This window comes from Buteo buteo, chromosome 7 (assembly GCF_964188355.1).
Source record: "Buteo buteo chromosome 7, bButBut1.hap1.1, whole genome shotgun sequence".
Classification (NCBI taxonomy): domain Eukaryota; kingdom Metazoa; phylum Chordata; class Aves; order Accipitriformes; family Accipitridae; genus Buteo; species Buteo buteo.
Genome location: NC_134177.1, coordinates 7968042 through 7986882, shown reverse-complemented (window position 1 = coordinate 7986882; position 18841 = coordinate 7968042). Strand labels below are relative to the sequence as shown.

The 18841-nt window shown below is 35.3% G+C and overlaps 1 protein-coding gene across 1 annotated transcript in view; it reads right to left on the bottom strand.

Annotated features, from left to right (window-relative positions):
- Window positions 1-18841, bottom strand: part of NAALADL2 (N-acetylated alpha-linked acidic dipeptidase like 2) — a 644640-nt gene that overhangs the window by 277348 nt on the left and 348451 nt on the right. Inside the window, exon 8 of the mRNA XM_075031410.1 lies at window positions 8645-8788. Within this exon, the coding sequence (XP_074887511.1) occupies window positions 8645-8788 (144 nt within the window). The remainder of the gene's footprint in view (window positions 1-8644; window positions 8789-18841) is intronic.

The window sequence follows — 18841 nt, the reverse complement described above, 5'->3', positions numbered from 1 at the left end:
TATTAACATCATGTGATAACAAATTGTGTTTGTTCTATAAATCTACAGATATTATTCTAGAAATTTTAAAAAAATATTTCATTAAAAAAACCTATCAATCCAAAGTGTTCCCAGCACCATACTGCCACCTATGCTTTTTTTTTTTGACTTTTAAAACAACGCGAAAACAGCTCATGGTGTCCATGTTGATTAAGCAGTTTAAATTTTCACAATGCAAGTTACTTCTTGCTGCTGTTTCTCACCTACCACCATCCTAGAGACAATTTACTCTGCTTAAAAAAGATTTTCAAGCCAAAACTGATTTTCTTTCCTTTTCTAACCCTACATCATTTTAGATATATGTTTCTTTAGACCCCATTTCAGACAAAAAGAAGTTAAATCCTTTTGAAGACAACTGATTTAACCGCTTCTTCTTAATCAACATCAGCTATCCAGTCTTCAACCGACAATAAAAAAAATAGAAAATTAACTTTTGGCAATACACATATTCTGGAATCAGATATTCAAGTTAATAGTCACGTAACACAGTAGTCAGCTTAAAGTGACTTGGGCTTAAAGGCTTAGTACACCAGATGAAAAGGCTGAAAGTACTCTTTGGACTGTACAGCACAAGTGAAATTTAATCCCCTTTAAACAGTTCTGACAATAAACCTCTCTTCCTAATGCTGTATTTTAAAGATCTTGACAACTTCCTGTCTTTTTTCTGTATTCTCTGGAAAACTATGAGGAGGCTTTAGCTTAACATTATTTGGGATACAGTTTGAGTTTCTGTAAGCCAAAAGCTACTTCTGAAACAGAAGAACAGAAAAGTATTTATCGTCAATATTTTTTTATTTATTTATTTCTTGACTTGAGATCTGTAACTGTCTCATACCAAATGACTACCTTCTCCTCTCACAATTACATAGTTATTTTTAGAAATGCATGGTTATTTCCCACTCATTTGATTGACAATTTTAGAACGTCAGATGAGCAAAAAACTACTACTTGTAGCCTGTAAAATGAATTATGTTTTATTTCTTTCTTTGCTTTTAACCTTATCCAAAGCTTATACCAACACAGAGGAGTATAAGTTTGAGCCTGATTTTTGAACATGTTAGTTAAATTCTTGAATACTGGTCATACTAAACACCTATAATCAGACAGTTTTCTGAGCATTCCTTTGAGTACTGGATTTTAGAAAGCATCATTAGGGACTCAGGTTTGAAAACTGAACTCATGTGAGAAGATTTTTGGTACTCATATACAAAAATTTCCCTAAATGAACATTTAACTCTCGTATAGAAGCATGAAGCACTGACTGAATTCATGCATTTCGATAACATAGTTCTTTGATCATAAAACCAGAAGTTATTTCAGAAGACTGCAGAAACAAGGTACATTTAGTAACTTCAAGTAACCCACTTACTAACATGAATATGATTCCTGCTGAAATCAACATAAACCACATGTGAATAAAAAGACATCAGTTTAAAATCACAAGTAAAGCTTTCCAACATCATCAAACATCCCTGGCCATGTTTCTTAGGGGAGACTAATTCAGCTGAGGTAGTCAGGATAAAATTGCATTCAACAGATTACTTGTTCCAGTCATTCAAAAACCTTACGTCAGGCTCTAATAACTCAACTGCTCACTTTTTGAGCAAACACTACCAAGCTTTTCAGCGACCTCTGAATGCTAATAATTTTTTTAATAATGAAAGCTATAGTTTTCATAAAGTTATTTGCCCCAAGACCTGAGGCTTTAAAGTAATATCAAATACCACAGAACATGATACAGTAAGAACTAACTGCACTCAATGTAGAAACACCATAAGCTATTTACATATAATGAATAATCAAATATGTCATAGATTTCTTATATTCTATTGGTGATACTGTATGGAATAATATAGACTGGTATGTAATATTTGGAATACCATGTTAAATACACCGATATCGCAAGTATACATTAAAACATATATAAAAGCAGATTTTGCTGTCATTTGAAACAAATGCTTCATTTTCATTAGACTGCCTAGTTAATGGGCTTTTGAAATCTTACTGTACTGTGAAAAATATATTTCAGTTAGTTCTCAGTATTTCAGCATGTCAATTTGACTGCAAAACCTTATCTACTCCATATTTTATAGGTTTCAATTAAGTTCAAGCATAGGACTTTAAGCTAAGATATATAATCTTAAGCATTTATGTAACAATACAACTTACATAACAAAAATGCTATATGCAACATAACTACATAGTTAGAAAAGCAAATAAACTTATACAATAGTATATAGTTAATAATTTAGATACAATCTCTGAAAAAAAATATTGTGCAACACTATCAAATTCCATATCCAAAAATCAATACTTAATCTATGACAATATACCTTCTTGTTGAATTATAAAATTATTTGTGCAGGAATAAGTCAAAACTCCTAGACAGATGCCCCTGTAACAAAAAGCCTTTTTATTTTTTTATATATAAGCAAACACCATCTAGATTTATCACTTTGAAATCTAGTATCCCTATTTTTTTTCCCTGCTAGATTTTGATTTGATTAACCATGTTGCCTACTAACAATCTATTCTTCTTTTTAAATAGATATTCATAGGCCTTGAGTCCTCAAGCCTAATCTTGGTCCGAGGAGTTTAATGAATAAACTTTTTGCTATTTGATCCTATTTTCTGACCTACAATAGGGAATCCAACAATAAATCTATTCAGACGAAAAGCTTTTGAAAATAAGTGAAGTCTACAATAAAGTCCTTTAAGGAGGCTCTAAACTGGGATGGTCTAATGCGATACAGAATAAATATGGCACATTCAATATCAAACATAGTTATGAATTTCAAGAACGCTTCATATTGTCTAGTTGAATTTCATAATCTCACACTAGTTTGAGAGATTTTTTACCTGCTTTACAGCAATCAAAACCAAAGCGTTGCACAGGAAAATAATGGCATAGAACAGAAATCTGAAAATACGTCTTCATCAGTTACAATTCTGGTAGAAAAAATTCTTGAGGCTTCAGGCAGGAGTAGAGAGGAAGATATATATAAAAACATGCTTCACACTGTTTATGCTTAATTCTTTTCATGAACTTCTATTTAAAAAGAGAACAGAATTTAAAGCAATCACAAAAAGAAAATCCAAGAGTATTAGTATAAATGTTTGTAAGTTTTCATATACTGTATGTCTGTATTACATCTGACTTTCCTATTTAATACATACTACTTTGAAATGCCAGTAAGCGATATCTGCAGAACATCATTCTATTTCTACAGTAACGTGCACTGCCACACAATATGCTGGCATCTTTCTCTATTTGTTTTCTTGGATTTATGTTTAGCATAGCGCAAATACCTAGAAATTATGGGATTGTTTGCATATTGAGATCATAGTTTATGATGGAAGAGCCAGAGTTTATTAAATACAGTACACTTTCTTTTCTCTGACAGGTAGTAAGCAACAAAGGAGAAACACATAACAACATCACAAGGCTGTAGCTTAATACGAGAATATATATATCCTTTATCTTTTCATGCCCTTCCTCTGACTGAAAAGAAGACAGGCTTGATTTGCACTAGTGCGGCACTTGGCAGAGAACTTTCTTTGTCTTGGACAATGATCGTATAATATGGAGACTAAAGGACTCTTTTGATTATTCCTTTTGTATAATTAATGATTCCAATTTCACATGATTAGAGTTGACTATAAAACTCAGCATAATGACCACCTGACATGTGGAACTGTATAAAATAGATGTTCAAAGTCTTACAAAAATTCTTTATGTTATGCTACAAACCTTTTCAGTAACAGTCACTTCCGATTATTTGTTCCACTCTCATCGTTTTTGGCAGAGGATGTGGATTTGTTTGCAGCCTACAATGAAGTTTTGCATTGCAGTCATTAAGATGATTCAGTATTGATCAATGACTGTATTTTGTGGGCTAAAAAAGGTTACAAAAGATCAAATGATTCTACCTAAAAAGCTTTTTGAACCGAGTCATTTTACTGGCTACAGCAGAATACTGGGAGTTTTTGTATACCTGGCTCTATTATTCCCACAGTGCTTGATATCATTCAAGTTACTTACACTATTCATGCTTTGATTTTACTATTTTATAAGTCAAAATGTAAAAACCTACACCTACTTCACAGCAAAAGACATTAAAAGCTCGTAAGAAATGGGATCTTCTGTGTATGTTAAGTCTACTGATATTTTCTGAAATAACACCTCAATGATCTTGGTTGATCTAGATGAGGAGAGAAATAGGGTTGGATTTAAACATCAGTTGGCTAAAGAAACTTAGAAGCCTTTAAGTGAAATCAATGCATGAATGCTTGCATTATACTTCCTGTAATTTGAGTTAGATTGCTCAGGCATACTAGGTCAGACCAACTGGCCCTTATCTCCAAGAGTGACCAACAACATGTATGTGGAGAAGAACGTAAGAATAGGATGAGTGTATAGCGATTCTTTCCTAAGACATTATTGTGTCCTCCAGTGACTTGAAAGTTGCTTAGCCAAGGGGTGGGGTGGGGGGCTGTGTGTTTGTTTAAACTCTCTTGATTAGTTTTTTTTTTTCCTCGGTGAATTTTTAAGTAGCCCTTTTTGAATCACATAAATTTTAGCATGCACAATATCCTGTAGCTGAAGGGGAAGGAGGGAAGGGACCTTTACTGATAGCCATTTGTAAATAACTTTAACATCTTCCATCACATAATCCTTATCTCCGTTGGTGACTATCTCCATCTCTTCACTCTTAAAACCAATTTTTATTTCGCTTATTGTTTCCTATAATTTTAAACAGCTACTTAGAAATGTGAACACATTTCTTCATAAACCATGTTATCTTATTTTTCCTAAGTTCTACAGAGGATCTCACTTGAGAACCTTTCAGACAATATTCCCTTGATCCCCCTATTTACAAGTCTGGCAACACAAATTCCTCAGGCTTCTATTCAACCTCTGAAAAATGCAGCACTGTCTTCTTTACATACCTGTCGCAATTGAGTAGTTTGGACCACTTAAAGAATGACCGTCACAGGTATTAGCAAACATGATTTAACAGGAATTTATAAAAAGCGCGACTTTACAAAGTTTGATGGCAAGGTTCACTATGTTACTTGATACATGGGTGAAGTGTACAAAGAAAAATCAAGTTAGAATCAAACTAGAATGTTTTATATAGAGTCTGAAAACATAAAACAATAAGGGAGAAACGTACAAACTACAATTGAATTAAAATTGATTTTTAATGATTTGTACAAAGATGAGGGTTACAGAAAGGTAGGGGAGACCCTCCCACTGAGTCAGGAAGTTCAGAGAAAACCCGCTTGCTTTCTAAACTCCTGTTGGAGTTTAGGTGCAGCTGGATCTGCTCCCAGTCCCAGACTTGGGCAAAGGTTTATGTCTAAGGGATTATGTGTGCAGCAGTGGTCTGAAGTTCACTTACAGTTTGAGGTAAATGACAAGATTTAGTAACACTTAATCACTGATTAATTTAACATTTACAAAGAGATTCAATAGAATATACCTAGGTGAATTCACACATGCATGCAGACAGATACAAAGAGATATGTATCATCTGCACCACCACTATACCATATGATAATGAAAGCTATTTAATCATGCAAGTTGGTCTGTGAAATCCTAAGGTCTGCCCCCCTTCTGCCACAGACAGCTGGAGATTGATCACTAGTGAAATCCTAGATCTTTGTCATCTTCTATCTTCTCAGATGCAAATCATATGAGTACGAAAACTGACACTTCAAGCCGAAGAGAAAAATTACACATATATCTCCTTAGTGTTTTTAACTACCAGAGTTCCAGGCTACCAGGCTTTCCATTTAACACCAAAGTACATGGTCATTAGTGATGAAAAACACTTTCTAAATTAAATTCCACTACACAGATTTACTTTAAATACTCAAGAGATTCATTGAAAACAGATGATTTGCACCTGACTGAAATCTACCAACTGGCAGGTACCTTAAACAACAAAGAAAGTTTACTGCAACTCAGCAGGACTTTCTTCATTTATGTTTATAGGAGTGCTTTAGTTTTACAGCAATCTTCACTATGTTCTAGCAAATAGTTCCAGTAATATTCTGTAAAAAAAAAGAAAGCTTCAGAAGCATACCACTTCTCAATAAAACTTCACTTTTAAAGTCCTTCTAATTGCCCATTTTTGGGAACAAGCTCATGGGACCACAGAATTTCAGATTAGTGAGGATTAACAACAATGCACCATACTAACCAAAAAGCAAATCTAATTACTAACTTCGACTAACACAAAACTAATAACTAACTTCAATTCCCACTATTTGCTTTGTAAGTTCTAAGCATTCGATAGATCTCAGATGTTTCTCTCCATATCCTCCCACTCCCTCTGTCACATTATGTCTCTTGAAAACTGCAAGGCTAAGGGAAAAAAGAGGCAATGGGAGAAAACTATATATAAATGTTTAATCATTACTGATGAATCTGCTGTTCAGCTTTTTTGAAACATACTGATGAGAGAATGATGATCATTTTATTCTAACAAATTTTAAGCCAACCCATCATCTGAATTGCTCATTCACCTCTTTTGACAGATAAGTGATGAGTTCTATGTCAGAAGTGAAATCTCTCTCTTAAGCTTCTTCAAATCAACAGAAAGACTGCAAATTCAGCCTTCACTGTTCTCATATGCATTGCTCTGTTCAGCATTTTCTCTTTAGCTATTATTGTTATTATTAAATAGTTATACAAGATTTCTTATCATGACACCAGTCTTTTATCTCTTCCATCAAGGCTGCTGCTGAACACTTCAGCACACTATATGCTCTGGCACGTCTACAGTTTCACCATTATTTTAAGGCAAAATATATGACAACGCATTACAGAATTAGGCAAGGCTTCTTATTATAGACCCTACTTGATCAATAAATTAAGAATTTTTAAAAAATCCCACATGGATTACTGCAGTTCAGAAGCTTTACATGAAATCAGACACAAGCTGTTGTATTCACCCAGAGTAAGCCGGGCCTGGATTGGCTCTTACTAGACTGCTAGCTTGGAATATTCTTTCTTTCCAGAAATTTTCTACCACACAGAATTTGTGCCTTCTCAGGAAAATAAAACAGACGTGCCGCACCTGTCACAGAAAAAGTAGCATAAGGTACCCTTTTAGGTGATTCTGTCCCGCAGCCTCCACACAAAGCCTTTTGAGAAACAGACACAGCGCAGCCTTTTATCTTTCTAAAATGAGTGTCACTTGCTAGCCCAAATTCATGCTTTCCTTCAGACACTTCAGCTGTTGAAAATTCCTATAACACTAGCAAGCTTCACACATCCTACCTGGCATAGTTAAGCATTTGTTCCTTCCAAAATGACCTTTTCCCATTTATTTAGTCTTTGTCTACTGGTTGTGGGGAAGATCAGTTAATCTTTACAGTATCTGGTCAGCCATGCATGGAAAGCAATAGTCCTGCCTAACCACAACAGCTTAAGCCATGAAGCGTGAGCTCTTTCTGCCTTTCTTTTTAGTATGTATAACTACAAATGCTAACACAAGTCATAAAATTAATCAACCTTTTTTATAACTTGTTGTATTGTATTCCTCTTCCACAATAACTTTCCAAAAGCAATAAACAAGTGATACAGCACATATGTGATAGTACAATGGTTGCCCTTAAAATTTGCTTTTACTGTTATCATCACTGCATTTAGCACAGGATACAGTGGCTAACTTCATTTGCCTCCCCCCTTCCAAGACCACTGCTTCAAATCAATTCATTTAAAGAGGCGTTATAACAAAATATACCATTTTTTCTGTATTTTTTCTGGTGAAAGATAGACTAGTACAACACAAAAGCCAAGACAGAATTACTGTTTAAACATGCATCTCAGCTAGGATGTTATCTGGAAGGTGTTCCTTCCTTCATTGAAACACTGTGCAGAATCTTTGCTGGAAGACCGTATTCTCACTTTATTTCTTCACAGCAGCAATAAGTTTGTTCAAGCAATAATCTGTATGACTTTGCTAATGGCATTCTCTCTGAAGGGATACTCTGAATGCATTCTTTCATTACATCTAGCACTACTCAAGGTATTTTGTTCTTATCATGATGACCGTTTTCCTGGTGAAACTTGGGAGGAAAAGGTGCCTGAAGGTTCAGACAACAATACACTGTTTATTCTATAACAGATACAAATTAAGGAACACAGAAAGACACATCACTGTTTAGAATTATAATATTATTATGCCAGAGGCAGAAAAAAGACAGAGAATAACTTTAATACCGATACTGGTGCCTTAATGTTAAAATCACATTCTTAATAGTACAACAAGGCCTAACAAACTGTACTGCAGCACTAACAAAATCTCCCTAGTGATGGTATCTAAACAGAGGGTTTTTAAATCAATATTAAGAATTAGAGCTTAATGCCCTATACTAAGAGACTTTTTTTTTTTTTTAACCCAAAACTTCCATCTATCAGATTTTGGGAGTGTAATTTTTAGATTGTTCATAGTGTCTTCTAGAAAGCAGCTAAGGAAAACATACTCATAATCAGCTAAAACTCTTAGTTATATACAGTTATAGAAAATGGATTTAGAGTCCTTGAAGAACATTTCATAGTTTGAAGGAAAGATTATTTAAAAAGCATTACCTGTAGCTGGCAGTTGGAGGGGAATACACCTATCTTTTTGGACAGTGTCCTCAGGTAAGGAAACGAGTTTTTTGGCAAGCACTGTAGAAATTGGTTGTACTAACAGTGTTGTGAGGTTCAGTCGATTTTGTCTGTAGCTTCCCTCTTAAACAACAGAAAGAAAACAGCAATTTAGTAAATGAGAATTAGAAGATTTCTCTTCTGCATAAACCAAACAAAAAAAGCAAATGTCTACAATACAGCTTAAAACAATCGATTTAGATAAGCAGCCATTATTTTATACTAAACTTACTTAAAAAAAAAAAAATCCCTTCAAGAACATGTGCCACAAAAACACATGTATATATTATAGTATTTGGGGAATAGTTCCACAAGAAAAAAAACTGTCAAGGAGTCCAAGCAGACATTGGACTGTATGTGACTTAAACACAACAAATGAAGTTGCTGTGTAGTTAAAGGAATTGGCGAAGAATAGGATTACTGATCAGCAATAACTTACAAATTCAAGTAAGCCTTACAGGGAAGAGCGGACATTTAAACAGTCTGAAATCACGCGTAAGTATTTGTCTGCACTGAATGATGCTACTACTGATAAGGCTGTTCGTTTTGCTAGGGATGCCAAAATGTTTAAATTCTACAGAAGTTGTGCTTAGCACTTAGCACTAAAACTTTTCAAGGGGCGAGCTATCACACGAACAAGGTTTGTGAGAACTTTGACAAGAAACACATCACAGAGGATGCAAGTGATGATATACTGGCAACATGATGAGACGTCCTTCCCTGCATATACCAAAAAGCCTGAAAATTTTTATATATACCTTCCTCTTTTAAAGAATATAATCTGATTATCTCATTGACTTAAAGTGAGTTCAATACACCTAAACTGACTATAATTTATTTTATAAATGCAGGTGTGTTTCTGTGATGGAAGGTTGAAGGGTCACCTGAAGGAGGTCTGGAATAAGAGCATACTAAACAGATGCATCAAGTGGAGGAAGGTATGGATCAGAAAGCATCAGAATACTTCATTTACAGCTTTAAGATCTTAAGAAGCCACAGCACAAACCTCATGGTATCAGCAGATTCTCTCAGCATATTTTAAAATCTCCCTTTAACTGAAAAAATGTGCGTTTCCATACACACGATTGTCCAACACATAAGCATCGGAAGGTTTCTGATGAGATGAGATATTTTGGGAGACCAACTGACAGAACTGGAAAAAAAAGGCAAACTCTGCACATGGAAATGCTCTGAAGCACTTCAGGACAAAATGCTCATCTGATTTTCTCAACTACTTCAGCTGGCCTAATAAAGGCATCATCTCTTCCCACGGAAAGCAAGATTAGTCTTGCAGACTAAAAACCCAGCATGGAAAAGGAGGGAAGGTTCATAGCACAGGGCAGAAAACAGCTCTAGAACAACCTGCAAAAATCTAAAAGCCTTCTGATATACCTGCCTATACTGAATCATTTCCAAACTTCCAACTAGAGATTCAGAATACAAGGCCTCTCTCTGAGACCTCTGCGAAACAAATACCACACTTTCTGTTGACATGGAGCTCTTTACAAACAGAAGGCATCCCTTATATCCTGTGTGACTACAGTCACAAAGGGAAGAAGCTATCAGAAATCAGCAGCACATATCCTATTAAATTTCTATAAAATTACTATCAGGAGCATTGTTACTGAACCACAATATAAAAAATCCACACACATCTTCCTTTTTTTTAATTTGTTTTTTGTGCTAGAAGCTCCTGAGACTTCTTACAGTGTGCCCTTAATCATAATGCAAAAATCAACCAAGGCTATAACATTTAATTATGGAAAAAAAAAAAAGTGTTGTTCAGCTTTAATACACAGTGGAAATGTTACCAGTGTTCACTCTGAAAGATTCAGACAAAATTTTAAGTGGAAAGGTGAAACTTGTTCAAATTTAGAAAAAGTTTTGTCTTATCAAAGTTGGGCAGGGTTGAAAAATCTCTCAAAGTTGTTACTTCAGAAAATTGATGGTAAAATCAGTTTGCTCAAGCTTCGAGAGTCTGTTTCTGGAATCAAAAAGAATCATAAAATATCCATCAGAGTTGTGTAACTGAGACATTATTTTCTGTCTGCTGTTTGTCAATCTACAGACAGTGCTACAGGACAAATGAAGCTCAAAATGTTGCAGATGAAAAGCTTCTCTCCTTTCTCCGTTTACCCATACCTTGAGCTTCACACCTGAATAAACTGTGAAAGATACACTTTCGAGAACAACTTAGAGGAGAAAACCTCCCATGTTTAAAAATGAATCATTCCACAATATAAGATGGAGTTTGAAGTATGGGACAAAAAAAGAAAAAAAAGATTTAAAATATAGAAAGGGAGATTTAAGTTATCTGGAAGAAGAACTTTCTAATAGGACGAATTCATAAAGACTTGGCTAAGCAGGTGGTAAAATCTCTACAACTGAAATCTTTTTTAAAAAAAAGATTAAACAAACATTTGTCAGGAATGACATAAATATGGTTGATCCCCTCCCTGAGGGAAGGTGCTAGATTAGATGACCTCTTGACACATTATCCAGGCTTGATTTCTATACGATTCTCTAGTAACCGAACTTCCTGAACTATTTACAAAAAAGCAGATTTTTTTTTTTCTGGAATTAAGATTAAAACATGCTTTAAGAAAAAAAAAAAAGTAAGAACTCCTTTCCCTCTGCCAACCATTTAATAGTTGCCATGAGAGTACCTTGTTTAGGAGACTACGAAAAGCTATCTGCATCATGATCAGGATTCAAAAGTGAAAGATTCAAGACAAACCTCCCCAGTAAAATACACTGCACACTGAAAAATCTGGAGGTTTCCAGGGCTACTAGTTAAAGCACAATCATTCAGTTTTTAAATACTCATGGGCTTGGTGCTGTTCCAACTGCAAAACAGTACAGTGCAACTTCATAAAGAAACCAATGTATCGAAAGAACTTTGTGAGATTCTAGCTTGCTCTTTCCCTGCTGGATGCCAAACTCCTTGGAGCACATAGTGCTTTCAGGATCTGTGAGCACAACAAATGCTTTGAGAATAATTTAAATTTGAGATTTTGCTTGTAATGAAATTCAGTTTTATAGCATGAAAATCTTCCAAGAAACAGAATTCCTTCCTCTGTGCAAGTCTAACAATCTAACTGTGCCAGGCCCCAAACCACTATTAATTTAAGAAAGACTCTGGAGAACGTACTGGAATGCAAGAAGAAAAACATCCTAATGAATTATTAAGATAATTTTAGGAGCACAAAAAGAGGCAATCTTTAGAAAGTTTCTGCATAGAAAGTGAGGACTACCTTTCTACTTTTGCAGTTACTGTGTTTTGTGGTTTCTTTTTCAATGCAAGCACAAACCTTGAGCATCAGTTTCCATACTGCTCAGTCCAGGATACACACTTGTAACCTAGTATTTCATAGTGTTCTACCACTTAACTTACTGGTATTGGTAACATATTCTGAGACCTCTAAAAAGTTTTTATTGGGAAAATTTAACAGTATTACTTGTGTACCATATGCCACTCAATTCTGGGTTAAAGTACAATTTTACCATTGTTTCAATGACTTGTCAAGGCTGAAAAATCAGAGCACATGAAACAGAAGTTAGTCACCATGTCATACTTCTCTAGTCAGAAGAATACTGCTTCACCCACAGCTTCCTCAGTATTACCCAATAATGATTTTCTTTATTTCTGTCTAAAAAGTTTGTGCTATAGAATCAACTTTCTGTTCATTTTTATTTAAATTCCAGAGTCAGAGAAAGATTGGACAGAATATTGCATTTCATCATTATCTGTTTATTAAAGTCACTCTCTGCCAGGATCTGATAAAACAAAAAATTAATAAAGGTGTCTAAAAAAATTTACTGATAAAATTCATTAAAATAATTCCTTCTGTGACCCAAAATACTGTTTTAATGACGTCCCCCCAAAATATGGAAAAAAAGTATAGTCTGACTGAACACTGAACCATAATTGTACATACCCACATCTTTGACTTTCTGCTGCATTAATAATAGAGTAGTATTAGTTTTGAAATATCTGAAGTGAATGGCTCATTAATTTTTCACCTTAAGCTTAATAGAAATTTGACAAACAGTTTTATGCTGGGAATAGACACTCCAAACAGGACTTCACAGCACACGATGAGAATAAATTAAAGCATAAGAGACAGAATAAAGTGCGTTTGGTTAAATAAGATGATTCTGTCATTCAACTGCCTGAAGTGAACAATCAGTTCAATGCATTTCTGTGAAACAGGTATTCTTCCATTTACGCATTCCCAGCATAACTTCTGCACTGCCCTTTGTCAACACTTGACCTTGTACTAACCATGACAAAACCAAAGATGTAAAACCTGACACATCATAGACATTTACATTATTTGCACTTTGAACTTGTATACAGCTTCCCCCCCAACTTTGCTGATACATTCAACAGCTGTTAGGATTCAACTGCTTCTCATAAAGGTCTCCACGATAATTTCTTTACACTTCCCTGCAAAATCAGTTTATCTTACAGCTAACTACATGCCCAGACTGAAAGGGACTGTGCAGTGCCTACTACAGGGAGACTCCACAGCCTGATTGGTGGCTCTAGGTACTAAAACCACATCACTACTCTTAATCATAATTCTGCTATGCAGCAGCTATTTTGTTACATCTTCAGCTACAGCTGCTTAAAATACTGTCCCTAAGCAGCATTTTTAAGACAGACATGACTCTTCCTACTCAAAAAGCAGCCTTCAATTAAGCCTTCGCACTATCAATTAATACTGCTAGACAAGGCTTGCAGTGTTCACATTGGTGCATTATACATCAAGATTTGAGGGTTTTTTTTTGTTGCTGTTGGTTCTGCACATTGCTCTTCCAATGAATAATTCCACAAAGTAACACCTTTTCCTAAGACATCTTATTGACTTCATATACATTTTTCAATGGCACTATTAGCATGAGTATAGTTATACTTTGCAGGATTTGGTTCAAGCAGAGTCTCAGAATACAGATCCCGTCTATATCTCTGATATAAAATGTACCCATCTGCTACACCTCACAAAGTCACTAACATTTTTTTTCTCCTTCCATAATTCTCTCTTTAAACATGGGAAGACAAATAAACTGATTCTGGCTGTCACTTCTTCCTGTAAATGGATACAGTGAGAATGCTGATCCAGAAAAACTGATGCTGTTCTCCAAGCACTTATGAACAGGAAATTCTGGGAAAGCCCCACATCTGCTCAGTGTTTGGAGTTTTAAAGTCAGATACATGTTTTTCTGCATATGAAGTCAAATGGAGAGGTCTTCCTCCATCTCTCTAAAGTAAAGAAAATGGTACTAATTGCCCTATGGTGCTTAAAATGGAACTCAGAATGGATTTTATTAATGGGAAGGAGAAGACCATAGCCTCAGACTTAGAGAATCTTGAGAGGTATAAGCTAAAAATATCATCAAGGATAAGAAAAAATAACTGGTGTAGAAAAATGTTACTCAAGAGAAGAGCAGAACCTGAAGCAGATGCCCATGGAGTAGAAGTGGTAACAAGCAGTTCCCTGCTATGTCTTTCTTACGTTCTCTATGAATTATCCACTAGAATTACAGTGTGGAACATACATCAATTTTGAAGTACTTTGCTTCACTAGCCACTGATAGCAATATGGAGGAAGATAAAAACATTTGCTTCTCTTTTGTAAAAAAAGAACTTTGAAATTCTGCAACCAGGCATTTTAACAGCAGCCCCAACTAAGGACTTTCAAAGCAGCTTTATAGGCAATGAAGCAGGAGATGATGAACTGTTCTGCCAATTACAACAACATTGTGGCAGCCTGCGTTTCAGGATGCATGATTCACACATGGACAAGGGATGCTTAGAACTATGTACTGATTTGTGATAAGGGTGAGAAAGATGGCCGTGCCTATAAAAGATTTACGCACATTTACAGAAAATACAGAACTTAAAAGGCAGTGAGGATCACCTAGAAGGAAAATAAGTTACTGAGAGTACTCAGAAAGTATCTGAAAAACATTTTCAAATTTTAATTTGCATTGGTGATGGATAAAGAGACTTCTTTAAAAATACTTTTTAAAAAATTCCACTTTCTCATGATGTCGAGAGTTAACAAAAAGCATTTAGAAGAAAAACAAAGATATCACACCACCTGTGATCAACTCCCAAGAGTTAACAAGACCATACATTCATTGATACATACAAAAATACATAACACTATAGAGATATTGTTTTGCTTTACAAAGTATATTTGCTGTATTCTCTTTACATCACATTTTATCAATGGAGTGGATGCAAATATGGGTACATATTACCCAAGACTGTATCTTTAAACAGTTTTCTGTTGTCCCTAAAGATAAAACTAGAAATTCCATAGCTGATATGGGAAGAAAATATACCTCCAGAACTGTCATCTTTTTCCCTCCCTCTCAAGGAAATGTGCTTAACCAATATGAAAGAGAAAAAAATGTCACTCCCCTGCCTCTTGGTGCAAATCTCTCTTGTCTTAATGCCTACTTAATGTACTTTAAAAATACTGTCAGTTTTGTTTCTTTTTAAGATAAATAGAATAAAAAGCAACACATTTATTTTGTAAAAGTAACTTTGACATACTGACGCAAAAACATCTCATTAATCCCCCATTCCCTTCTAAAAATACTTAATAAAATGGCAAGAATAAAAAACAAAACAAACCAAAAAACTTTTCACAGTACTCTCACCATTTTGAATCCCCCTTTCCACTTAGCTTGTTATAGTAGCTAATCATTCAAATGACACAGAAGTGGCCAAAACAGAGCAAAATTACTTAACGCTTCTACACCAATTGACATGGAAGTAAAATTTTTCCTTTTTGTGTATCCTACAATTGTGTAACCACTAAGTCATAAAAAGGAAAGAGCAATTCTTCCACATATTACCAATAACTAAAACATATTCTTATGTCCTAGTAACAACGGAATGTAACAGGGGAGAAAGGATAAGGTAGTTCTCAGTTCTTCATGTGTTAGCAAAAGCTTGTCTTGCTACTGAACTGAAAGAAACTCTCCACTGACAGAGAGTAGTTTGGGCCATGTGACATACAAATTATTAGCGATGGTAGATATTCAAAAGGGTTGACTGAAGTTGTATGGGATACAAGACAAAACATAAATAGCCCTCAATACCTTAAAAATAAGCTTATTAAAAATCCAATAATCATAGATTTCAGTTTCTGCATAATTTGTTCTTTACATGCATGCTGAATTCAAACTAGTGTCTTCAAAACTTCTGTATTTAATTTTGGATCCTATCTGAGGTATTCTTAATACTGAAACATCTGCTTAGCATCTTCTAACTTCATCAAATTTAAGAACACAGGTACTTCACACTGTAAGGGCGTCTGTGGGAAAATAATCAGTGCCAAAACCACTGGAAACACTCAAAAACATTAGCCACGTAAAAAATTGACCACAAACTGCTGCAACCATGTTATCTGACTCTTAAATTGGGTAATAAGTACCATTAAGGACTGCAAAAATACATACCACAATTCTTACTTAAACTTGAAATCTTTGCACCAAATTAGTGATTCAAACATAGCATAATAAAATAATTCTACAACAAATCTATTGTTAACTGATATTTTGTATTTTCCTAAAATACGTAGAGGTATTAACCAAATGGAATTCAGCAACAGTGCTTAAAGTGATTGCTCTGATTTTCAGAATTACTGCATATTCCAAAATATTAAGTATCAGACATATACTTGGACTTTTTAAATCTTTCTCTTAAACTACATCATGAATCCTATATTGGCAGGTCTATGTTTGAAATGTACCTATTTGTTGCTCCCAGAAAATGTGTTTCCCAGAGTATTAACTATATGATGTTCTTGAACTAGAATTCAGAAGGAAGTGTGTATGTACGTGTGTGTGCATGAGGGAACACAAATCAAACTGATGTACTAAGCTTGACAGAGGTGGCTTTTAAAACTGAAATAGTATAGAACATTTTGAATTCAAGTGCCAAACACATTATGGAATTTTTTATCAGTTTCATTGAAAAAATACACTTTGGTTTCTGTCTGAGAGCTACCTGGGTCTGTCCCATCTGTCTATATGCCCTGGGTCAAGCACAGCCCTAGCTCAAGTTTACTCCCTTGACTGTGGTTGTACTACTGATGAATTTGGTCTGCTATGTTGAAATGGACACAGAAAACATCATTGGATCCCATATTCTGCTACTACAAAGTTGGATCATTCCCTTAAATATTTGTTGAAAGCAAGAATTTTGAAAACATCAGATTATATAAGCGTAAGTTACTACGTGACATGAAACCCATTCCAGACTTCGTATTTTATAATATAGTTCATAGATGCATACTTAGTCTTGAACATAAGCACTTTACATTTGCTTCCATAATGCTTTTTTCCTCCAAGGTAAGTAAATGGCGTTTCTTTTAAAAAAGAAAGTTATAATACTCAGATTTTATAACTGCCTTTTCCAATCTGCAGTGCCATATTCCAGTCAGACCTTACATAGTTTCTGATACTGGTTTCCTTGTCCTGTCTGGTAGCAGCCCACACTGAGAAAAACAGCAAAGATGATAATGCAGCAGCCCTTGTAATCTGAGTGGGCAAGCAGCTTTTCTCTATCTTATGGCTAGCTATAGTAATTGGCTGGTTATTCTCTCTCCCATGTTTTTTGAAGAAGATGCAAGAATGAGAATAGGGAGTAACGTATCGGTCAGTTCACTTTATGGTTGCCCAGCAGAATCGAAGATTTCTCTCCCTCCTGCAAAAAGGATCCCGGTAGCCACCAAGCATGGGTATCCCGCTCAATAGCAGGACCATTAAGTCACACCAGCAGAGAAGGCACAAAGCACCTCCTGCATGAATTATGTTTCCTACTAACCACTTCAAGAAATAAGCAACTTCAGGCACATTCAAGAGTTAATGGTCTGGTCTTACAGCTTGTTCCTTCATGAAATAAACCTTGGTTTTCTACACTGGTGATGGCCACTGTAGACGAAACAAACCAGAAACATGGAAATGAGACACTGATACAGATTTCCTTCCCTTCAGTGATGATCAAGACTACAAACAGCAAAATAACTGTCTTGCTCTAGGTGAAATATGTTTGCAGCAGCCAGAATATACATCAGGTTACATATGCCATCATTGTTCTGGTTACAAACAACCATGGAGTCCTATTTACCCAAAATAATGAGATTTATTGTTATTAAAAATAATAAAAGCCCTGTAACACTCTACAAGGAATGGAATGGAAATAGAAAATCTCTAAGAAAACACTGAAAGTGACAGGTTTAGGATACCAATTATTTTGTTTATGGCATGTAGTGAACACTGCAATGACTCAGAATCACGTGCTGTCTGTATATATTTGGTGGACAACATGAAATAAAATTGCATATGTTATCTGCGGTACACTATGCTTTTCTTACAAAAATATCTCTCTCTGATTCATTCTTCCATATTTGTTGGAAATCATGGAAAGTCACATGTTCAGTTTGATGACTTATGGGGTCATCCAAGGGTTTGAAGTCTCCCCCTTCTCCCACAGCTTGTTACTTATTCCTCTCCCTACACTGCAGTGCCATTATTTGTGCCAGCACAATTGTTTCAGTGGCCATACTATGAACCAGATCAGCAAACTTTAAGTTCTTTAAAGCTAGATCAGTTCCCCAACCCATATCACAGCAGTGCTCTTAACAGATAAATCAGCAGAGCACGAGATAAGCTGGGGCGAGGAGGTAGATGGGGCGGCAGGAATTCCTCCAGTTCCTCCCAAAGCCTTGTATTGTCTAACCACAATTACACAGGATACTTTTGTCCTCTGCAACATAAAGTGACTGCTCCTTGGCACAGAACAACACTTAAATATGCACATAAATTGAAAAACTACTCACAGTTTCAAACAAACACACAAACAACAACTTTATAGTTTCCATTTTCTCTAGGGTTCTTATTTTTTTAAAAAAACAGCTTGTGTTTTGATTTGTAAGGGAGCACCACCTCACCTTACGTTTTAAAAATCAGAGCCAGATAATACAATCCTCGCATAGAAAAAAAAAATAATGTTAGTGTGCTAGGGTCTGGATTATAAAAGAACTAACTGCTAAGTCTATCATAACCATGCAATAGCTGGGTAATGACTGATCGGAAATGAGACGTTAATTACAG